The sequence below is a fragment of the Phodopus roborovskii genome, unplaced genomic scaffold, assembly GCF_943737965.1.
Source record: "Phodopus roborovskii unplaced genomic scaffold, PHOROB, whole genome shotgun sequence".
NCBI classification, from domain to species: Eukaryota; Metazoa; Chordata; class Mammalia; order Rodentia; family Cricetidae; genus Phodopus; species Phodopus roborovskii.
In genome coordinates, this window is record NW_026125295.1 from 18,211,661 (window position 1) to 18,236,052 (window position 24,392).

The 24,392-nt window shown below is 48.9% G+C and overlaps 1 protein-coding gene across 6 annotated transcripts in view; it reads left to right on the forward strand.

The window, feature by feature from the left end:
* Tmem108 (transmembrane protein 108) overlaps positions 1 to 24,392 on the forward strand; it is a 256,615-nt gene that overhangs the window by 227,323 nt on the left and 4,900 nt on the right. For 3 of the 6 annotated variants that reach the window (XM_051205973.1, XM_051205977.1, XM_051205965.1), the window contains exons 3-4: positions 9,579 to 9,674; positions 15,750 to 17,153. In XM_051205973.1, the coding sequence (XP_051061930.1) occupies positions 9,579 to 9,674; positions 15,750 to 17,153 (1,500 nt within the window). The remainder of the gene's footprint in view (positions 1 to 9,578; positions 9,675 to 15,749; positions 17,154 to 24,392) is intronic. The other 3 variants (XM_051205986.1, XM_051205994.1, XM_051206003.1) reach the window with 1 other exon arrangement.

Here is a 24,392-nt window from a genome sequence, read left to right on the forward strand (position 1 = left end):
TGAACACAACATTTAGCACTTTCTGTTCTTCTTTCCTGGGAACTCTGGTTCAACACAAAGCTTGTGTTGCATTTGTGTGACCCACTTGGGCCCCTCCATCTGTCTACTTGCCCTTTCTTCACTCCCTGTAGACTGTCACAGCACTTTATAAAACCACTTTACATGCCTAAGTTGGAGCCCCCTCCTACCTCATGAAGACTGTTTTATTACCAAGGCGCCACACCAGTCTCAAGGCCATCTCTACTGAATTTTCTCCTTCCGTAGCTCCCCAGTGACCACGGCCCTGCCTGGCCTGGGGAATTAATTGTGAAAACCACTTCTCTTGTGCCCAGTCCCCTCACTATCATCTTCATCTCTTCTGTTCTTCCTTAGTACCCGACTCTTCCAGGGGTACCAAATTTCTGGATCCCAGGAAGGAGCTATTTAGCACAGACCAATTTTGTTTCCTTTATGGCCCCTGTACCCTAAAGAGTAGCCAACAGCTCCATCCCATCCTCCTGACCTCCTACTTCTCCTGCCAATCCAGAAATTAACTTTGCCCCTGGACATTTCTACTTTACATGGACAGATCCTTCTGTATAGGCACTTCAGTCTATCACCCATAGCTGGAGCTACACATCTCTCACTACAGCAAGGAGGCTTGTCTCCCCAGGCCACCTGGAAAGAGATGGACACTGAGATTTCCACTTTCGTTCACCTTTGATTCTGCCAGTCCCTGTTCAGACAGGCACCAAAGAGGGATGTCATCAAAGCCCTGCCTGGTAAACGAATGATTTCAAGGTTGCTTGCAGGAGCATAAGCAACTCACAAATCGCTATACTTCTGAAGAGTCCCATCCTTTAGTCCCCTGTGTACTCTAGCACTCCCCAAGACCAAATACAAGCTGGGGACAGTAATGAGTGGTGACCGGAGGGTCAGGTGAGAGTCTCATGCCACTTCCGTTCTACTTCCATGCTATCAGCATAACCAAGCTGTCACAGCTCTGTTTCCTTGCTATGACTTCAAGCCGAGGTCTGCTGTAGGTCACCATAGCAACTCTGCTTTATGATGGCTGGTAGTCATTTCATGCCCAGAGGAGTTCAGCACAACAGTGATGAAAGTGGTATAGAGGCGCTGTCACTGTGAGTAGAGATGCCTGTAAATTGAACTTAAAGTGAGAGGTGGAGAGCAAAGGCAGCGTCTGCCTTGATGCCACACCTCCTTCCCGCTCACAAGAAGAAAGTGTCGCCCGAACTCAGTGAAGCTTGTTCCTCATCTCTTTACTGCTCCCTTTCCTCTTCCCAAGTAGCCTTCCTTCAGCTTAATGTCCTTTTGAAGTCCAGATTCCACAATGAAAGAAAGTGCATGCCTTGCCTTTCTGAGTCTGACTCGTCGTGCATAGTACGGTGGTCCTGAAACTGACCTGAGAGCATCCTTTGAGGCTAAGCATTATCCCACTGCATGTGCGTAAGCAGCAGTAAACCCTTTCATCTGTTGGTGACCACCTAGCCTGATTCCATACCTCATCTCCTGCCAGCGGTGCTGTGATCAACATGGATCTGTAAGCATCTCTGCTGTAAGCTGCCTTTGATGCCTTGCATATACCCAGAAGTGGCATAGATGGATCATACAGTAGTCCTACGTTTTGTCTTTCAAGAAACATTCTGACCGATTTCTGTAGTGACTGATTGGATGAATTCATGTTCCCATCAACAGTATATAAGTGTTCCTGTATCAATCCTCATCCCCTGCACCTCCACAATGCTGTTTTGTATTCTCTTGACAATGGCCATTATAACTAAGGTGTGACAAAATCTAAATGTATTCTTCCTCATTTTTATTGGCATAACATAGGTTTGATTTACATTTTCCCAGTGGCTAAAAATTTTTTTTCATCTACTTGTCATTTTTAATTTAATGGGCATTTGCCTGCTTATTAGACTTTTTGTTCTTTTGGTGTTTAACTTTTTCTTAGTTCTTCCTATAGTCTGCTTTCTTTCCTTAAGTTGCTTTTGTTAGGTATTTTGTCACAGCGATGGAAAAGGTAATTGAATTCTTTTTATGTGAGAGTATTTGTCTGTTCTTGGTATTACTTCCTAAGCTACATTGGAGTCCTATTCAGAAATTCTTTGCCTATCTCAATGTGTTTCTTCTGTATTTTCCTCCAGCCATTTCTGTATTTCAGGTCTTACGTTTAGGTCTTTGGTCTGCTTTGAACTGATTTTTGTGCAGGATGAAAGACTGTTTCAGTTTTCCACATCCAGCTCACCCAGCACCATGAAGAATCCACTTTGTCAAATACCGGGTTGATCAAGTCCTTTACTTCACAAAGGTCATATCCATCCTTCAGGGCACCTTCTTCTCTGGGCTCTTGTCCCTCTTTGTGACCTCACTGAAGACCAAAGGCAGAATTTGGGCTTTGCCAATTGAAATAGATCCACTCGGTAAGAGCCCAAAAGAAAACGAGACCATAAACCCATAGTAGAAAGCAACAATGCAGATAGCAACTCTTTCAGCCAAGCCTCCCCGGGCATGTGATGTCCTCAGGAAGGAGATTCACCAGGAACCCGCCCTCTTATCAGGGACTGCCTCCTGCTTCTGAGGCTTCCCCTCACAGTTTCTTGCCTTCGGCTGCCTGGCTGCCCCTCATTCAGTCTGAGCTGAACACAGGGCCAACCAGGAATCATAAGCATGTCTTTTGAGGTCATGCTTTACAAATGCAAATTAATCTTACCAAGGGCAGACAGTCTTCCATTCCATTTGTTCTTGGCGTGCATTAGATTAAAAGGGTGCAGAGAGATGGGGAGCCAGCCAGCCAGAGGGCATGGTACCCAGAAAAAGCCACATCCGAAGGAGCCAAGCAGGGTGGGACGGACTTGGCTGCAGGGCACTGTCAGATTTTTCTGAGTGTCCCTGCTATGTGACTCCCAGACCCTGCCTCATCTTGGCCACGGCTGTAGAACACAAAGTTATCTTTTCCACCTGAACCAGAAACTAGTTCTGAAGTCCTGAGGCCTCTAACCCAACCCATTAAAAACCAAGACTTTTATTCCATAGATCTCCAGGTACCATTGATACTGTTGCTGACCGTGCTTAGAACCATTCTCATGACAGAACATCAACCTCCACCTCCATTATGGTGTTTATTATACTCTACCTAAAGCAAATACTTAAACCAGCACTGACCAGTAGAAACACAACACAAACCACAAATATTATTTTAAAGTATACATGAGAATGAAGATTGCTTTTTAGTGATATATTTTAACTAATGTATGTACTACTAGTATGCCCAACATGCTGGTATCTCGGTGTGTCATTAATACAAAGTGTGAGGGAATATTTTATTTTCATACTTTAATCCTTCAAAGTTGAGTTTATAATTCATAGCATGTAACTACATTGTACATGCTTAGTCCCATGTTGCTAGTGGTGCTCATACTGAACACTGTGGACTCTAATATCACCATGTGCCAGGTAGTGCTACAAATCCCTTGTGTGTTAACTCTTGGGATCCTTATGATAAACCTACAGTGAGGATACTACCATTATTGTATGGTGAAGACGCTAAACCACATGGAGCTCAAGTAACTTGGAAGGATCACAGTCACTGTGATCAAAGTCAGCCATGTTCCTGTAGTTCAACCACTACTCCCCTGGAGGATAGAGAAGGAACATCATTTCTTTGTGTCACTCCACAACCCACAATGCTTAGGTCACACAGCAATTGCCAGCTGATAAACAGAGAGAGACGGTGGTAGGGCAATGATTTTTCCAGACTTGTTCATCCAATGGGATATGACTAGGTGAGAGGGCATACGGGGTGGGGAGGGGATTATAAGGAACAATCAATTAAGAACATCTCAGAGGCAAGAAACCAGCTCTCCACCCCGTAACTAGAAGTGGGGGCAGCCACCTTCCAATCACTAAAGAGCATGTCTTCAAGAGAGGACGGCCAAGGGTCCACCTCCGATGTGCCAGCCTTGGTGTAGGGCTAGCTAGCGCCTTTCAAGGGGTATGGGAAGGGATAGTAAAAAGGCAGAGGAAATGAAGGGGAGATTTAATTCCCATGAGTAGTGCACAGCAAGGAAGGCTAAGTTCCAGAATTCGGTTGTGGAATCCAGCTCGTGCCCAAAAGAGAAATTAGACCTTGGGGTGTGGGCGTCCTGCCTGGATGTAAGAAATGGAATGCCATCAGAAGGAAACACAGCTGTGTTGACAGACAGCTTTGTTCCCGACAAACTGTAGCAGGCGGTGAACCCTGAGCAGGTGTGGCAGGCAGGGCCAGACAGTCTTGCAGCCAGCCTGGCGGAACCATGTAAGAATGTGAAGCAACACTCTGGAGAAACCTGGAAGCTCAGGAGCTGGCCGAAACCAAAGGAAACAGCCTCTCTGCCCCGAAGCCAACCTCCCCTCCACCTGCTCCCTCCTCCAGGACTTTGCCACCGGCCTGCCAGCTGCCACGCTTCTCCCCTCGCATTTTGGTGAGGAAGGGGAGGGCTGTTGAGAGAAGGTACTACCACACTCCTGGCCTAATTTGTGAGGCTATTACAGCAAACGTCCCCGTGTTGGCCTTAGGGAAGGGATTCTCGGGTATGACAAAGCCAGGGCTTTGTGTTTGGGGAATTGAAGCAGGGAGTAGCCAGCTGCTAGCGTCTTGCGACAGTCTTTGGGAGTCATGGAGGAGCCTACTGGACTACATCCCAGGATGCGATTATAAGTCTCTGAGGAACTTACATATTCACCTGTTAAACCAGCTGCTGTCAGCAGCAGAGAGACGTGGCCCAGTGCTGCCACCAATAGCCTGCAGACACGCCACCCAGCTTTAGGGACCTTCAGCTGAAGAATTTCAGGAAGAGGCAACAGGAAGCAAAGTTAATGTGTCTATTGGGTAGAGACAGGAGAGTTCATACTGTAGATCTCATCACTGGGACACAAAGTCAGAGATACATAAAGAAAGTGAGACACAAGACATAGGTGTGAGCTTCTCAAAAAAGTCACACTTCAAATGTCTTTTTAGTTACTCACTATATGTGTGATTTTGTGGTCCTTTACATTTATTGTGTGTGAGTGTATATATGGATACGAGTGTGTCATGGAGTGTGTTTGGAGGCCAGAGGAGCTTATTATGGGAGCTGGCTCCCTCCTTCCACCATGTGGGTCCCAGGGATCAAACTCAGGCCATCGGGCTTGGGAAGCACCTTTACCAGCTGAGCCATCACACAGGCATCATGTGGCCTTTTAAGTTACATTATTCAAAGGATGTAATTTACAATGAGAATTAAAGGCTAAGCCAAGTTTTAGTAGTAAGTGGAGTTTAAAATTAAGTAGAAAGTAAGGCTATGGAGATGGTTCAGTAGGCAAACATGAAGATCTGGGTTCAAACTCTTGGAACCCACATAAAAGCCAGACACACAGTGTAAGCAAAATCACTCAAGAGTTCCTGCCAGGAGATGACAGTAAAGCCAGGATAAGCCCCCCAGAAGTACACAGGCCAAGGAAACTGGCAAACATGGAGCCAACAAGATAGAGGGCAAAGACCCACATCCAAGGTTGCCCCCTGACCTCCACTGCACACTGTAGAATGCATTCATATACACAAATACACAACACATGTGTGCACACAAATAGTAAGCATAAAATATATGAGCCAGTTTACTAGTTTGCCTTATTGTAAATATAACGGTAAGGCAGTTTTATACAGTGTGTTATCTAGATAAGAAAGGAGGGCTGATACATTTAAACTCAAAGCCATGAAATAGGTGGCCCTAAGTAAGCATGTTATTGTTTTTAATATCATTGTTGGAGGTATCTTTAGGACAGTATCTTACGTAGGGTTTCTATTGCTGTGATAAAACACTATGACCAAAAAGCAGCTTGAGGAGGAAAGGGTATATATTACAGCTGTGGTCCCACATCACCAGTCCATCATTGAGGGAAGTCAGAACAGGAATCCCAACAGACCAGGAACCTGGAGGTAAGAGTTGAAGCTACAGACATGGAGAAACGGTGATTACTGACTTGGTCCCCATGGCCCCCTTGACCTATTTTCTTATAGAACCCAGGACAACCTGCCCTGGGCTGTCACCACACACAGTGAGCTGCACCCTCCCTGATCAATCAAGAAAATGTACCGCAGGCCAATCTGGTGGGGGATTTCTCGCAGCTGAGGTTCCCTCTTCCAAAATGACTCTAGCTTGTGTCCAATTGCCATGGAAGTACCGAGCACAGAAAGCACACACTGGCTCCGAGGGTAAAGGCTGATGCTACCAGTTGTGCTGAAATTTCTTGACTCTCAGCCAGCATGGAACACACACTAGATCCTGGGATGAGGAGCTTCCCTCCTCCCACATCCACTTAATTCCTCCTGCCTTTTTACCCTGCCTCATTTTGGACACACCCCATAGACCTGTCCCTTGCTTCTTTCAGGGAGGGCCCTTCATGGAGTTACCTTGTTAGCTTTCCATAGCCACCCACCCCCAACAAAAATGAAAACTGCCTGAAAGCTTAGGCCTTGAGCCAGGAAGGGAGTTCTCATCTCTGTAGTGAAAGTGCTAGATACTTTGTTTCCAGTCTCCTAAGACACAAGACAGTATCTGGAAGGCCAATGACAGTATGTACTAAAGAAATGAAAGACAAGAGAATGTACTGGAATACACTGCAGGAAGGCAGTGGATGCGTTCCTGAGAGGGGTCTGCACAGTTGAGAGGGAGGCAGACATCTTTCATAGTAGTTGGGGATGGTTGACTTTATCTTGTGAGACATTTGTGTGGGCCCTGTCTGGATAGAAGCAGGCATCTGTCTTTGTTAAGTACTCACAGACTCACAGTAGAAATATTTTTTTTTTTTGACACCTGTGAGTAGAGTACCATGGGTCATCGGGAGTTACAGTACAACCAGCTGTCTATGTTGGGTCACCGGCATCAGGGTCCTTTGTCAAAGTGGGAAAACATTGCTTTTATTTTTGGCCTTTTGTCTCTACATTTCCTACACCATGGTGCGTTTGTCACAATTAGTAAAACAATGCGCTGCATTATTAGTATTGCTACCATCACATTTCCCCCCGATTTTGCCTAATATCTTTTCCATTCTAGAGTCCACAATTACATTTAGTCTTCATGATTCTTAGGCTCCTCACAGATATGTTTTTTTTTTACATGTATGTGGGTATATGTGTGTATGGCACATGTATGGACATGAGGACAACTTAGAGTTAGTTTTCTCCACCACTCTGAGGGTTCCAGGAGCAGAATTCAGGTTGCCAGGCTGAGCCATCCCACTGGCCCAGCCCTTACAATTCTGAGGAGTATGAGCCAGACATTGATAAAGTGTTCCTTGACGTGGGACTTTCCTAGTCTTTTGTTGTTGTTTGTTGGTTGATTTTGTAATCACACCGGGATTATAGGCTTCAGGGAGCAAACTGGAAAGGCAAGGTACCATTTCCATATCAATGTGCAAACTGTTGTCATGACTCTAACATGCCCAGTTAATGTTGGGCTCCTGGCTGAAGCCCTTGAGCTCTGCTCTATAAGTCATGGAACATTTTCTCTAAAGTCTTGTTTTTGTCGGGGGTGGAGGTGGGGCCTTGAGACGGGGTTTCACTGTGTAGCCCTCGTTGTCCTGGAACTCACACTGTAGACCAGGCTGGCCCCTTCACTTGCTGGTAACTGCTCCCTGGATTCATTTTACTCCCTTCTAGACCACACCTCCATCTGCAGGGACCGGTTTCTTCCAGCCTTATTCTATCCTGCGTGACAGGAGCTGTGTGACACTCCTACTATGTTCCCTTCTTTGGGGTGGAGAAAATCTGCACCTATCACAGAAATCATGGTCCCATAGAAAGAGGCAGACAGTGCATTGGACCAATCCAGGCCCTCTGCGTATATGTAACAATTGTGCAACTCGGTCTGTTTGTGGGGCTCCTAGCAATGGGATCAGGACCTGTCCCTGGTGCTTGAGCTGGCTTTTGGGAACCTAGTCCCCATGCTGAGTTGCAGCCTTGATGCAGGGGGGAAGAGCTTGGTCCAGCCTCAACTTGACATGCAATGCTTTGTTGACGCCCATGACAGACCTGCCCCTTTCTGAATGGAGATATGGGTGTGGGGCCGGAAGGGAGGTGGCCGGGAGGAGGGAAAACTGCAATTGAGGTAAATAAATTAAATTTCATTTAATAAGAAAGGAGGGACACAGGCAGAAGGAAAACATAAAACCTGTTTCTACACACACACACAGTGTTGAAACCCAGGATGATCACTTAATACCACGTGGAGGTGGTATCTCACTACTGTAGGACTGAATGTAGGACGGAAAACTAATTTTCCTGCATTCCATTCATAAAACTGGAGTTTGAAAAGAGGGTCATTTGTCTCTGCCAAAGACTTAGCTAGGTGGTTTGGCTAAGGGTATGACTTCCATTCCCCCATTGAGCAGCATTGGGTGCTGGCTGGTAGCTATAAGTCCACTAGCACTGAAGGCCAGGATTCTGCCTCAGTTCCTTCTACATAATTTCTTCTCTCTGCTGCTCAGGTTTCCAGACAGCATGCTCACTGGCTTTAAGTACCCCAAGAATACATAAAAAAAAAAAAAAAAGTCACACCCTTCATGTCTAGCCTCAGAAGTCATTCAGCCATAGTTACTGGTCCCACCATACCCAAGGGAGGGCACAAAGGCCACCTCTCAATGGCCATGCCAATGTCACTTTGAAGAAGGAGCAAGTTTAGAGGTCCTGCTACAGACAGGGATTTCAGAGGGTCTCATTCTTCAAAGAATATTACTGTAGCTCAGGTGTTGAGCTAGACAGGAGGACCATAACATTGAACCTGACACCATCCCAAAACAGGCGGCTTAGACAGAGCACAGATGGGAAGTAGACCAAGCCTTGGCTATTTCCATTAAGAGATAAGCTCAGAGATTACAAGTGCCACCCATCCCACCCTAACTCTCCAAGCACAAGGTAGAAAATGTTTGGGTTAAATCATAAGAACTAAGGCAGGTGACCAAGCCTACAAAAAAGGCTGAGGAGTTGCCTGTGTCACTGCATTTAGAGCATAGGGTCCTAAATTATGGTCATTGACAACAGTGGTTGTATTCTCAACAATAATAATGTCTGTATCCTACATTCCTCTGCTCATGCAGGACATTTTCCTGAATCAAAAGTCCCTCAGTCTTAAGGATCTTTCTTGAGCATCTGTGATCAAAATCTGGGCTTTTATCCTGAACTGCTATATGGCACCCATTGAACCTTAGACAAATGGTTTAACCATATGATAGCTCGGAGATGAGGGGGGAAACATGACCTACAAATTATCATGTTGTCTGTTTCTTGTTCCAAGAAAAAAAAGGCCATGTTCTATGTGTGTGAAATCAGGAGGAGCAGGGTGAAACAAGAGGGCATGAACATGTGGATGTGAGCACACACGTGTGCATGCATGCTTGCTTACCTGTGCACATTTATGTTCGGCTAGAAAGCTGTTATCTGTCTGCCTCCCAGAGCTATATAGCACAAGGTAAACTCACATTAGCCAAAGGCCATGGGTACATGGGTGCACATGGGTTCACAGACCCAGCTCATGTGGTTTTCTTGCTTGTCTGTGTTCTAGAGACTGAGCTCTGGGAAGCAGTTCCCAGTGGAGTCATGGACCTCATCAGTCCAGCTGTTGAACCCATGATCTCTGGACATTTCTGGAACCCACCAGGTGATGGTCTTAGTTAGCTCAGAGTACTGACAAGAGCATCTGCCCTTCAGCCCTGAGGATGGATGCCTAACTTGATGGGAGGGAGGGTATGGAGTGTAGCTGCCTGGAGAAGGGGTAGCACCAAAGATTTGTGTTACAGGCTCCTTAGTCAAGGTCAAGAGGGCCTGTGTTGCCTCTTCAGAGCGGTGACCTGGTCCCCCTGAACTCCATGATTCACAATTAATTCTAAGTTAAAACCATGCTCCAAGGAACTAGAGTTTACATGTGGGTTTTAAAATAAAAGGGGCCATTGGAATTCAAAGAGCAGAACACACTGGAATCTGGGAAACACAGTAAGTGTCAAAAGATCCCCAAGAGTTGGGAACATCAGTGGGATTAGCCAGACAATGTGTTGGCTTGAGCTGCTCCCCCATCTAACCCTGTGTAGCTGTGGTTAACTGGGGATCATTTTACTTTGGGGGGGGGGTCTTCGCTTTCTCATCTGTCAAGTGAAGGAGATACAGGGTCCAGACATCTTTCTGATTAGAAGAAAACTGTAGACTTAGGAAGTTCATTTCTAAGTAAGATTGTAGATCATTGCCCACAAAGAAAACACATGGGACCTGACCTGCTGTTCTAGAGGCAGGCTTTTGTTGTACTGCAGGAGGTGTGTCAGATGCAGAATCTAAATCCCCAAATGTCCTAGTAGACTTTGTGCTGCCCCAAGTGGGTAGTTTACAGTTTCCTCGGCATCCTAAAATCTGGAAGTTCAAGGTCCAGAGCTGGCATCCTGAAGGATCCTCATAATGTGCCATCCCATGAGAAAATGGCCAGAGGAGAGGGCACAGGAGGGCCCGATGTACTGATGAATAAGGAACCCACTCCTTCAATAGTGACTATTACATTCCTACAGGCTATATCCCCGAGTTCCAAATGGTTCCTCTTAGGGTCAGCTCCCCAAGGCTGTGGCTTTACAAGTCAAGTTAATAACTCGTGACCTTTGGCAGACCCTTAAGATCATTATACTGTGTTCCAGTTTAAGAAATTAAAAATGTCCACCATTTGATGCACACAGCATCAATTCTAACACTCAGGAGGATCACAAGTTCAAGGCTCGTATGGGCTACATAATGAGATCCTGTCTCAGAGGAATAAAAAAAAGAAAATAAAAATGCCTGTGAAGAGGCTTAAAGCTGAAACAAAATACTTCGCTGTGGTTGTTCACAAATCATAGCCTTGGCTGGGTGGCACTCGTTAGGATCTCCTTTGTAGTGGTGATCCAAGTGGTGTAACCCAGGGGAGGCCATCCTACAGACCTCTGTACTGTCATGGTGGGTGCCTGACTGAGGCTAGAGCAGCAGGGACCCCTCGGAACTTCCTATAAAACCCCACACTCCTAATACAAGACTAACACTGACCCCAAGAGAAATGTATAAGCCATGAAACCTTCTCTGCTATGACATGGAAAGGGAGAGTGGCCATTTTTTAGTGGAAAAAGGTCTTACCGGAACCCACAAACATGACTGGGCTGCATCTGGCATGTCTAAGTTGCCATCTTGCTCAGTGACGGGATATAGCTCCAACACCCATGATTGCCTGAGATAGGATTTAAAAGACAGTGGACAGAATACACTATGTAATAATCATCCACTTAAGAAGGTACTTAAAAAGTTCTGTTTGCAAGAACCACCAATATAACAAGTGTGTACAAACTTTTAAACATACAATTTTCAAGTAAGAAAATTGCAGAACATGGAGGTGGGGGGGCAAGCACAGGGAAGTTAGGGGGGGAGTATAGCTCAAAGGGGGGGAGTATAGCTCAAAGGGGGGGGAGTATAGCTCAAAGGGGGGGGGAGTATAGCTCAATGGTAAATTTGGTTAGCATGCCTAAGACTCTGGGCCATCCCTATCTTCAGCACTGACGAAAAATGAAAAAGGTATGTTAAGTGAAAATGGTTGAAAATGTGATTAGAGCCAGGACAGCTGTGCCTACAAAGGTTTGCCCTTCCAGCAGCTTCCTTGCCTGTGCCAGATGCAAATGTCAGTGCCCAATATGGACTGTGGGCAGTCAACCAAACACACAGGAGGAGGATGCCCTCTCCATCCTTGGAGATGACACGTGCATGGGAATTCTAGAGAGGAGGAAGCCTTCCTGTGATATGTGGGCACCCATCAGTCTGTGGGCTCCTACTGTCCCCCATCCCCCCATACTTATCCTCACTTTGACACATTTTTAATTTGGCTCTACATTTTAAGCATGTCAAGCTAGGTTTTAGTTTTAGTGACTCTTACATATTTGGAATTAGTCTCCAGAGTCCATTATGCAAATCCATGCAAATGATATGCAAAGAGGCAGTCGCTCCAGATTGTGGGGAGGGGAGTGTGTAGACCAGTACAAAGGGCCTTGAATGAAAATTTGCATGTGTTAGAGAAGCCCCTAGTTGAAGGCCCTGCACATTCATTGTGACAGTACACATCACATTCTTCACTTGCTAACCTTTTGTGCTAAGAAAAAAAGGTGTAAGCTCTTGTCTCATTTCCATATTCAAGGTGACAGTAAGGTTGAAGGAGTTGGACAGTTCAACCCTTGTAGCTATTTTATGATACAAATGAAAATTTTTACTTTTAAAATAATGGCTGTGATCCAGGCTGTCTCCTTGTTGGGTGACTTTTCCAAGGGAGACATGAACAAACATCTAGTCAGCCCAGCAAACCAGAGAATTGATTCCACCCAAACCTAACTTGGTGAACTGATGGGTAGGAATGTGGGTGATTCAAAACCCCCACACCTCAGCTTAAATGACAGTTGTAGAAAGCTGTACCCCCAGATTCTAACAGTTCCCCTCCCCTGACAAACATCTGCTACTTGCAGTGAGCTGGCAGAGTCTTTTGACTCTGGCATGTTTCAGTTCAGAGCAAAGGGCTACACCACACTCCCCAACCAGCCATGTGCTGTTGTACAAGTCACATCATCCTCGATATAGTGAAGAGGTTGGTTTAGATGAATTCTAGGATCCCTCACTATGTTAGCCAAAGCTTAAATCCCCATGGCACCCAGGAATAAATTTATGCATCCATATTAGCAAAGATTGGAGCCTAAACACATGATGGAGAATACAGACTGCTTAAGGAGGAAGGAAATGTGTGGGGAGTCTGGTACCCGAAGAGCAGCAAGGACAGTCCAATACATGCCACGGGAACTCCAACCAGGGGAGTCTGGCTGGGGTGACCTGAGCCTCTGTAGGGGAGCTCCTAGTGGGGAAATTAGGGGAATTTGTTTTCCTAACCATTTAAATCCTGGGGAAGCATAGGCCTCGGGTCTGGATGTCTGCTGATATTCTCCTGCAGACCAGGTAACCCTCCTTCCCACTGTGTGATTGTCCCTGGGGTTAGCTGGTGTCTCCACCCAAATTGTGTCCTATTGACTCTGAAGCCAAAACAATAAAATGCCCTTGGCTCTAGGGCTCTGACTACCAGATACATTCTGTTCCAGCTTAGCAATCCTCAGGGGACTTAATGTTAATCCCGGCTACAGCCACCAAATGGACATAGTTATGACCTGCCAGCCCCTGGGCCTTAAACCTCCATAACTCAGCCTTGTGATACCCAGGGGGATGGAGGGTAGGAAGACACCCAAGAAGCAGCCCTCATCTAGTAGGGGTGGGAGTCTCGGGGGGTCTCCTTAAAGCACATGATGTCAAGTGATCCCAGTAAGACTGGGGTGCTTCTCAGTCAGCTCACAGCTTCTGCCAGGACGGGTTTCCCTGTCACCAATCCCAGCGCCCTAGGCTGGCCCTCACATCATCTCCCAATGTGAACCACTTACCCAGGTGCCCTTTTTGTCTCCATGGTCCGCCCCCCCCCCCCCCCCCCCGCCTTTTTGCTGTAACAAAATAGCACTCTCTGAGTGGTTTCAACCAGACACTTAGTTCTTCCATGCTTCTCAAGATCAAAGTAGTGCCAGGGTTGGACTCTTGTGGTAGCAGGGAGGCTCCCTCTCCTTGCATCACTGACAACCTCCCTCCAAGAGGACCCTCTGTGTCCCATCTCTTCTTAGGGTACCAGTCAAAGTGAGCTAAGGTCCATCTCACTGGCCTCTGCTCATTTGAATCTCCATTTTGAATACCTCTCTCCAAATAGTCCCATTCTGAGATTCTGGCCATTTGCTGGGACCGGGAGCATAGTTGAGCTCTTAACAGTCTGGAGGCCAACTTGTAGCAGAGTTTCTCACACAGAGGTTGCCACCATCAATGACCACCCCCATGGTGCCAAACCGCAAGGTGCAGGTTTGTGGGGCTGGCATAATTAGGGTTCCCTAAACAGACCAGAGCAAAGTGGCACATTGTGTCTGCTGTCGGCACAGCTGATGGGTCTCTGCCTACTCCTGCGTCACTGGCGGCAGTTAACTAGGAAAAGCATATGCTCTGGAGACAGCCCTGGTTCCACATGCTTCTGAGACTGTAACTTCACGCATGGCCCCTTGCCTCCCATGGCTGTCCATTTCCCACCCTGTCAAGCGGTCACTAGATTGAAAGTTAGCATGGTTGCAGGGTTGCCTGGAGTGAGCGGGATGCACTGCATTTGTGGGGGGCTGACTTGTGAACGAATGTGGAGAAAACTGGCTTGCCTCTGTTAAAGACAAGGTCCTCCAGCCTCCCCAGTACTGGCTCAGCTGTGACTATTAGGTCCAAGCGATTTATTCCAAAAACAACCACATACTGAAGTTGTCCCTCCCTGCTACTTTTAGGCTCCCAGAGGCTCACTGTCACCACCAAACTCCCATGAATCCCAAGCAGGGCCCAAGCAGGCCACTGCTAGCCGCTTTGCTACCCATCCCAGAATTCATGTGGGACTCGACACCAGTGTGACTGACCACTTGGCCCACTAGAGCAAGGCGACATGCAGAAGGACTCTCAAGAGTGGTCAGACAGCTCTCTCCCTGCTTTCTGGGGTCTAGATAGGGTTGGAAAGATGTCCAAGGGCGACAAAGAAATGCATATGAGCACGGAGGTGTTGAGAAATCAGAATCAGGCCCTATGGGAATGTCTCGCCATCCATCAGCAACAGAGACCAGCTCTCCCTAACCCATGTACTGAAATAGCCCGTGGTCACAGTGATCCCATGTTTTGTTGACGTGTAGGGTTACTGGTACATGGTGCTGGGATTATAAAGCCATTTATCTTTGGGAATGCTTTCAAACTCATCAAGTTTTATGCTTTTGCAGTTTTTCCATAAACTCATACCATATTTATGCAGCCCTCTTTTGATTGTTCAGAAGGGCAGCTCCTACTCAAGAAGACCACGCAGTGCCAATGAGGACTTCCCCAAGTTCAGCCACATAAGCAACCACGGGCAAGCACTTGGTGACAAAGCTCCAGTCACCAGTGGTCTTTCTGCAGCATTTCCCGTCCCAGACTCCACTGCGGTGTTCTGGGAACTAGATCTGATTGCCTTTCCCTGGACCCGTGCCCTCTTCTGCCCATCACGCTCCTATGGCAGCAGGGCATCTCGGCCTCACTTAAAGGTCATCTGTGGGTCTGGTGGGGTCTGCCGTTTGTACTCTGTGGTGCCAGGGAACCAAGTGTGGGGTCATCGAGGCTGATGAGCAGGGGCTCTGACATTGACACTTTGTTCTTCATCAAGAAAAGGAATAGGAATTGGTTAGCTCTCCCACCCAAGCCTTTTCCCAGTTGGCTCTCAAGGGTCAGGCTGGCCCTGACTACTCCCCAGAGGCAGATGACATAGAAGTGACAAGTCTCCCAGGCGTCACCTCACATTTCAAGACAATGCACTGAGGTAGAGGGCTGGTGGAGTTCTGGGAATTATGGAAAAGGTGGGATTGGCTGGTCAGCTTGCCTCGGGGTCTCTGATGCTGCCATCTTTCATGACAGGTAGCATCCTTCTCCCTCTGTCTAGACTTTCCCTAGCTTCACACACAGTTCTTGTGTCTCAGAGTGCCAGAGTGCCAGTGTGGCCTAAGGAACACTCCAGATGGCCTTCCTGCATCCCCAGAGCTTCCTCCAAGTCCTTGGTGATGATGGCCAGGTTGATACAACACCTTCGTTCCTCACCTCTCTCCTCTTCCCCCCCCCCCAGGCTTTCTCCTGACCTTGGCACTGACCAAAGCACTGGTACTCGCTGTCCAGGAACCATCTCCCAGGGAATCTCTGCAGACCCTTCCCTCAGGCAGCCCGCCAGGCACCATGGTAACAGCACCTCACAGCTCTACCAGACTCTCCTCTGTGGTGACTCTGGACCCCAAACCTGATGGATCCTCCTCACAGGCTGCAGCTACTATGGAAACAACAATGTCTCATCCAGAAGGGCACCCTCCTACAAACACCGTGTCCACTATTGTGACAGCTGCCATCCCCCATCCTGAAAACCCTCTGCCCACAGGTTCCCCTCCAGCTGCCATGGCAACCACATCCTCCCATTCAGAGGGCCGCCGCCCCCCAAAGGATGCTGCCCCCACCATCCTGCCAACAAAACCAGCAGGAGCCACCAGCCGCCCCACAATGTCCCCACGGTCCACCACTCGTAGACCCCCCAGGCCCCCAGGCTCTTCCAGAAAGGGGGCTGCTGGCTCCTCTCGCCCTCTCCTCCCTGTACCCAGTGGCCACTCAGCAAGGAAGGAAGGCCAGAGGGGACGAAATCAGAGCTCCACACACCTTGGGCAGAAACGCCCTCTGGGGAAAATCTTCCAGATCTACAAAGGTAACTTTACAGGGTCTGTAGAGCCAGACCCCTCTGCTCTTACCCCCAGGACCCCACTCTGGGGCTACTCCTCTTCGCCACAGCCCCAGACAGTGTCTCCAGCTACAGCACTCAGAAGCACCTCGTGGGTGCCCCCCACAACCTCCCTGGTACCTGCAAAGGACAAGCCAGGCCTTATCAGAGCCAACCAGGGAAGTGGCCCCACATTTACCAGCGCAGCAGGGGAGCCGGATGCCACAGCAGCCTCAGCTGCTCCTGCCAGTACACAGCCTGTCCCAGTGCCTTCTCAGAGCCCTCATGGTGACGTGCAGGACAGCCCTAGCCACAGTGACTCTTGGCTTGCTGTCACCCCTGACACTGACAGACCCCCATCTGCCAGTTCCGGGGTCTTCACGGCTGCCACGGGGCCTACCCAGGCTGCCTTTGATGCCAGTGTCTCAGCCCCTTCCCAGGGCATCCCTCAGGAAACATCGGCAACCCCTCAGGCCCCAACCTGGCCCTCTGGGGTCTCAGGAAGCACTGTTTCTCCAGCCAAGGAGAAGGCTGACGCTTCCCCCACAACCACCGACAGGGGGCCCAGAGCTCTATCCACAGTGCTGTCCACAGCCACAGGAAACTTCCTCAACCGCCTGGTCCCTGCTGGGACCTGGAAGCCAGGAACAGCGGGCAACATCTCCCATGTGGCTGAAGGGGACAAGCCCCAGCACAGAGCGACCATCTGCTTGAGCAAGATGGATATTGCCTGGGTAATCCTGGCCATCAGTGTGCCCATCTCTTCCTGCTGTAAGTACTCTGCTTCCGGCCCTCTTCGTCTTGTCACCTTCCCCATCCCTCAGATTCTCCTACCCTCAGGTTAGGTGGCCCCACTGAGTGAGCTGCAGAACCAAATTCCCTGCAAACGAGACAGCAAGGCCAGAAATCATGGCCTGCCCGTCCCTGGTCCTGAGTGTAGCTCAAAGGTCCATGGGGCATAAAGCCATAATTCCCAGAGCTGGCCAGCCACACCTGTTATAGAAACACCGAACTAAGATACTTGGCTTGCCTAGGATCCAGGGGGCAGGAGTGTGTGGCAGGGCTGCAGGCCTAGTTTGAAGCATCCATCCTTCCTGCCTAGAGTTCTGTCGATTACAGCCCCGCCTCAAGGAACCAGACACTATGGGTGACAACTGGCCAGAGAATTAACAGGCTGTAGTTGGAAAAGTCACCACCATCCTCTCCTACTTCTCCATCTTGTCTTTTCTCTTCCCTCCACCTCTCCCTCCCTTCCCCTGAGAAAGAAGAGAGAAAGCTTCTGTGGGCTGGGAGGTTCCATCGGCCTTGGCCAAAGCACAGTTCTTAATGCACAGGTTTGGTGGATCTTAACTTTTCTCCATCCCTATACCAGCCAGCGTGCTTTACCCATCATAGTTACGTGAGAGCCATATAATTCTCTACTCCATGGCAACCAGCACCTCTGCTGCAGCAACCTGTTCCTCTGAGAGTGAGGAGTCAGGGGACATTCAGGAACCCACTGTGCCCTCTCAGAATCGTAAGGTCTCCCTTATGGCTTCCCTCATCATACTCCATACTCAGGGAATCCATACTCCATACTCAAGTCTTTGCCGGACTTGACCCTACCTCAAATGGATTCCATTAGAGTTAGCACCCCGTCCCCCTCTCTCCCCTGGACAGCCTGTTCTGCCCAGCACTCTTGAGAATCTTGTTTACCTTGTCATTTTCACCGTGTAGTCCCTAAGCCATGTCCCCCTCAGCCCCAGAGGCATCAGAATGGCTCTCAGAACAATAAAGCATGTTGCCCAAGCCTGCCGTATCTGCCACCTCTGAATGGTCACCTCTTTACCCATTGTCTCCCAGAAGTGCAGCACTCTACACATGCCCAGGCATACCAAGGAAGTCAGCAGGAACACTTTAGCCACAATAGCAGAGCCTGTGCTGGCATCAAGCCTCTTGGCTAAACAGGCTTCAAATCACCCTGTGGGCAAACCTTGGTCTTAAATGAAGCCCCAGGGCTTCCCACAAGGGAGCTGTGAAGCCGGAATGCACCTTTCCATCATGTCACAGGTCCCCACAGAAGGCTTAGCCCCTTTACATGGCCAGCTTTCCTCTGGCCACTTCACTGCAAGTAACCCCTCCGGGCTTTGCTGAAAAACCTCATGTCAGGGCTGGAAGGCTACCTCTTCTCCAGCACCCAATTCAGGTGACGCCTCATACTCCATGAAAGCAGCTCAATTGTCTGTGGTGGGGACACATGTAATTTGTAAACTGTTATTGCCAGCCTCTACAAGAGGAATGAGATGGAGAAAGGGTAGCACTATCGATAAGTAATTATTCATTAATATGAGAAGTAGCTGCTTTGTGTTGGATGCTCTAGTTTACAGTTGAAGTTCCAGGTATGTCTTACTCTATCCATCCCTATGCTATCTAGAGAAAATAAGCAAATAAGCATACACAGGTGCCAGGAGGCTTTGGTCATCACCCACACTCTACTGCTGAGTTAGTAAACGGAGATCAACCAAGGCAGGAACAGAGACACAGCCCTGAACTGAAACCTCGAGGACAGTTCAGAGCTACAAGAGCAGCCTTCAGCTGCTGGGGGAGGGAGGGTAGGACACCCTCTCTAAAGATGCGATTTTGTTCACGCTGGACTTTTGTAGCCCCATGGAGACAGCAGAGGCCACTTTCTTGGCGTTTCTGCACTTATACAGGTGGCTCCTCACTCCTACCTAAGCCTTGGCAGCCTCTACGTCAGCTCTGTGGCCTTAGTCACAGGCACAGTTTCTATGAGCTATCTTTGACCACAGTCATGGAATATTTAGATTATCTATCCAGTCTCAGAACCTTAGGTGCTGTTCAAAGAGACCTTTTCATCTGTTTGGGATGTTTCCAAACCCCTGCCTTAGCTAGTGATCAGACAGTCTGAGCTTTCCAGGCCTGAAGGGCCCATGTTCCAACCTCCCGACTGTCTGTGTAGTTAGTCCAAGCTACTCTACAGACCTCACAGGTATTCCAGGCAGTCTGGCTAGTGTTGAGTATAGAATTTATCATCTCTGGTGGAAGGGACTAGAAGAGAAGCCAGGTTGTGCAGAGCAGTAGGGACTGAACCCTAACTACTTTCTCCACCCCATGCTTGTGATAGGGTGATTCCCCTGGTTCTAATGGAAGTGAGGGGTGAGACTAATGGGTTCTGAGCCTGCACACGGATGGAGGGCCAGCGGCTCACCCACCTTCCACATCACAAGCCCTCCCAGTGGCTGGAAGGGCATCAGTGTGCAAGGGTTGAGATGTGCTTTGTCTCCTGAACCCTGGCAGACACTCTCTGCCAACTCTGTTTCAGATGCACTGAGAACTGAAATTGATTGGCTCCCAGCCACTGTGAGCTAGAGCCAGGAGCCCTGTAGCTGCTGAGCTGGTCTCTGCTGCCACCATCAGGATGCACAGAACCTGTGGCTTTCGTTAGCAGCCTCTGGCCAACCATTGGTCACTGCACACACACCGGTGGGTGGGTGCTCTGGGTTGTCACCCTTTGGAGGCTCTGCTGAGCTCCCTGGCCCCTCTCAACACTGTTTTCTCCCAGCCACCGCCCTTCAGAAGCTGAAGCTTTGGGAGGGATTAGTAAGCAAGCCAGGGACACTGCATGTGTGCTGCACCAGCAATCCAAATTCAGCCTCACAGGGCTGAGAAGAGCCGCTCTCTGACCTTGACAATGCACCTTGCCCCAGAGCAGGGCTTCTTCCAGACTGTGGCCATTAGTGTGATATTCCAAGGGAAGACATGTTATAGGGCCCGGGATTCTTGGCTGTGTTCATTGTTCAGTGAATTTAGCTATGAATACACATAATACACAGACATATATGCCTATATGTGCTTTGTGTATGTGTGTGCAGGAGAGATGAAAGTTTTACTCACCAGACCTACTTGGCTTTGTGATTACCATTTAAAGAAAACATGGGTTGGATTCACTCTTCCCGTGAAGCAGAAAAGACTGACCCGAAGGAAGTGTGGCTAGGTTTGTGATTGTGAACCATTGGGAGAAGAGAAGGGAAGGCTACAGCAAGGCAGGATTGTCCATAGACTGTCACCCTACCTATAACCTTGTCAAGCTAAAATAGCTATCTCTGGGCTTCAACAATTTCTAAACACCTAATTCCCACATACCAGGATGAAGAGCCAGACACTAAGCCCGAGTTTCCTTAAGCCTGTGTGTGGCCTTATATCCAGGGCACAGGAGTTGAAACCCATCCCAGGCCCCATCTGCTGCCACTCGAATCCTTTATGGGATGTCCTGCAGTGCCAGAAATGGCTTGTGGAATCAAACACGCCTGCCCACACACCCAGCTCTTACCTCTCGCCTGTGGACTTAACTTACGTTCCTGTGGCTTTCTCTTCTCTTGAATGAGAGAGGTGTCTGCTTAAAGGGCATTCAGATCCCTTTGAGAGGGAAGCACCAAGATGAAATCAGACATAAAACACCCAGGAAGAGCTGGAGTAAGCAAGCCGTAGGCAGCAAAGCAGGCCTTACGCCGCAGGTGGAAAACATGGGAAGTAGTAAGGATGGAACATCTGAACGTGTTTCTCCTGGTCCAGTGGGAGTCCTTGTGCTGTAGAGGGATCCTACGGGACTGAGCATGCTCTGCTACCCCCGCCATAGTCGGGCATGGTGCAGGCATCTGGGGAGCATGGCCTGAGCACAGGGATGGTGGGGAATCTGGAGGGACGTCGGGATGTGGGCAGGGCCCTTCCACACTTATAATGCTACCTCTAAGACCCATGAACATCAGGGACCATGCACTCAAGGTCCTGTATCAGTGTCTGCTGTGGGGAAGGTCCTCAAGAAATGGCAGAGAGGAGAGATGGGTGTCCCTCATCTCTTGAGGATTCATAGTGAATGTTCCAACAGGCCCGACAGCAGGCAATTCAGCAGGTAATTTGAAAGGTTGGGGCTCCTGGGGGACCTGTGGGCTTTGATTGCCACTTCTCGTCACCGACAAGGTCCCGTCATATGAACAAAGTACCCAAGGCTCCAGCTTCATACCAGTGACCCTTCTTCCTGTCACACCTGATACACCCCCAGAAGGTTCCTGGGAAAGCCAAGAGAGCCTGCTTTGTTCTCATGTTATTCTAGACCTGCAGGACAGAGGAGCTCCACTCATACCCTGTCGAGTCTTGGGGGCTGTCGCCTTTGGACACATGAAGCAGTTGATTCTCTGGCTAAATGGATACATGGCTCATACCTTATATTCACTGTATAGCTTACAAAGGGCTTCCAAGGCCACACTGTGTGTTCCCTCCAGTGTTCAGAGTGACAGGGGACAATAAGCATCTACTTAAAGGTTACCAAAACCCAGGTTCAGGCTAGGTGACCTTGATCAGCGTTAACTTCAGGGGACTTCAGTTATCTCTTCCCTACATGGGAAGAGTAATGGTGCCTTTCTCACACAGTGACTGTGGGGGCTGAAAAGACCTGTAAACTACATCATTCTGAGTGCATATTAAATTCCTTAAGTCCCAGCCTATACTCTTGTCTCTTGGAAGGACAGAAAGGTCTGAACACTGGAATAAAAGTTCTAAACGCAGCTAGAGCATTAGCCTGAGATCATTGCAGTTGTGGAGCCCAATGTGTCTTTCTACATCTCTCTTGTAGTAGGTATGTGAGAAACCCTAGGAAATTCCCAAGAGAAACAAGCCACCAGACCTCCCACAGACAGGCTCGCTGCACTTTGCACAGATCCAGGGTTCAGACGCAGTGCATGGCATCTTAGACACAGCAATGGGCATACTCTGCCAGCTCTTGGGAAATCTCTCAGGGTTTCTACTCCCTACTGACAGGTGGGAAAAGCTACCAGATGCTGGGCAAAATTCTGCTGTGTGCAGGGTGTGCATGTGAGCGGCCCTGAGGCCAGAGGTCAGATGGCTTACTCAGGGTTGCGAGCATTGTGTTAACATCAGGGTTCTAATTCTAACTTCCGCATCCCTCTGGCCACGGGACTAGGTAGTCTCCAAGACTACCTCTGCCTCTTTGATCTTGCTTGCTTGCCTGTGACTACTCGGTGGGTCTGAGGCACAGATGCCCTGCTCCCTCAGAGACGTGGCTTTTGAGGACATTTTCCCCCACTTGCAGTCTGTGGCAATGAAGTGTGTGATGTGAAGTCAGATGCCCTCCAAGGCCAGCAAGAGAAAAGTGACTGTTTATCCCTGACAACTCCCCGCTGTCCCCTGGGTTCCGGCTTTAGCAGAGCTGAGAAAACCTCTGTCCTCGCTTCCAAAGTGTTCCATTTCTGTAGGGATTTGGCTTTGCTAGCTTGAATGGCCCTGGCTGTTTCCTCCTTGATGTTTCACAGGCAGAGACTGGTGGCTGTGAGGAATAAATGTAACAGGAAGGAAGAGAAGGGACCCGTGACAGCCACCGCGTTCTTTGGGCTGCTGTGTTTCCCAGCAGAGTGAAAAGGCAGCCTAACTGTGCCGTTTCCTCACCGGGCTTTGCAGCCCCCTTGTGCCCTTCTTCCAAGCAGTGAAGGAAAGGCTTTAGAGGATTCGGGGGGAAGCAGATCCACTAAATTTGAACAATCTGATGCCAGCCAGTCTGTGAACTCCCCTTGAGCCCACTCAGAAGTGTCCCCCCCACACCCATGTGTCAGGGGGTTTTCAACAGCACTTTAGAGGCAAATGGGAAGAAGACTTCCTGTCCAAAGCAGATGAGGCAAAATGCAAATGGGAGCAGTCTCCTGACCTTGGAGATGATCTCCAGGGGGAGGGTGGTGGGGAAGAGAGTGACAGAATATTCCAGGGAGCTCCCAGGGTTGGAGCCTGGGCTCTGAGGTCTCAGCTCGCAAATGTGCCTGCTTCTGCAGCTGCCCTGCACCCTGGCAATACAATGTACTCACCCTACCTTGCCCAAACCAGATCTGAGGGATCTGGCCCTCTGCTGCCCCCTGGTGCTGGCCTCTGAGCAGAGCAGCCTGACCTGACACCCCATTCCTAGGCACTGAGATGATTGGCACCTTCAGGATGTCACTCAGGTACATACAGTCCCAGCCCATCCCCTTCACTGTGGAGGGTTCTGGTGCTGGTGAACCTAGGCAGGACATACTCACCCCTCCCTAGCTGCTCCCCCTGGTGCACCACCATTGTGCTGGGTGAGTCTGGACAAAGCACCCTGCCTCTTCAACCTCAAATGCTCCCTGGAACCGTACTAAAGCCACTGTTTGCATCTAATTCATCAACAAAGTGCAGCCACACTTACTCCTCCAGGACTCTTCAGTCTCAGAGTCTGAACAGACAAGGGTCACGTGTCATTACAACGTGAATGCAGGCTGAAAAGAGCCATGCTGCAGTCACCTTAGCAGGGTGAAACCCGGGTGTTAAAGAAGAGAAACTTTGGAGTGTACACATTCAGATTTGCTTCTCAGCCTATTGATAAAATTGCTACTTCTCTATCTGAAAAGTATGGACTCTTAACATTGGCTCTTGGAGGTCAAAATGGAAATGTAAAGCAATCAATATGAATAATGTCCCTGAAATGTAAGACCTGTGTGACTACTTGTTCACATCTCTTTAAATGAGCCTGGGGGTTTTGTCTAACGTGTCGCTGTCACCCTTGTCCTTCAGCTGATATCATCCCAAAGTGTGAGGCTCTGAACACACACGTTGGTCTTTGCAACCGGCTCTAGGGAGTTCGACCCACACTAAAAGCACAGCATTGTAGCAACCACAAATGTCCCCCAAATGCACGCAGCCTCCCTTCCCCAAGCCCTGGGGTACTGCCCTGGTCGCCCCTTCCTACCTCCCCCAAACTTGCTACCATATTGCCCTTTCTTTTCTCACACAAGCCTGGGCTGCCCACACCTTGGTCCTTTACACGTGGTGGTCACAAGTCGTGAAACACACTGCCCATTCTGCATGGGGCCAGTTCCCTTGCTCTGAACCACCACTGGGGCGAAAGCAGCCTCTGTTGCTTGGCAGTTTGCCTTCACGGGATAGCCATCCCTATTGAAATCCCTATTGATTCATTTTATTGCCTGTGTG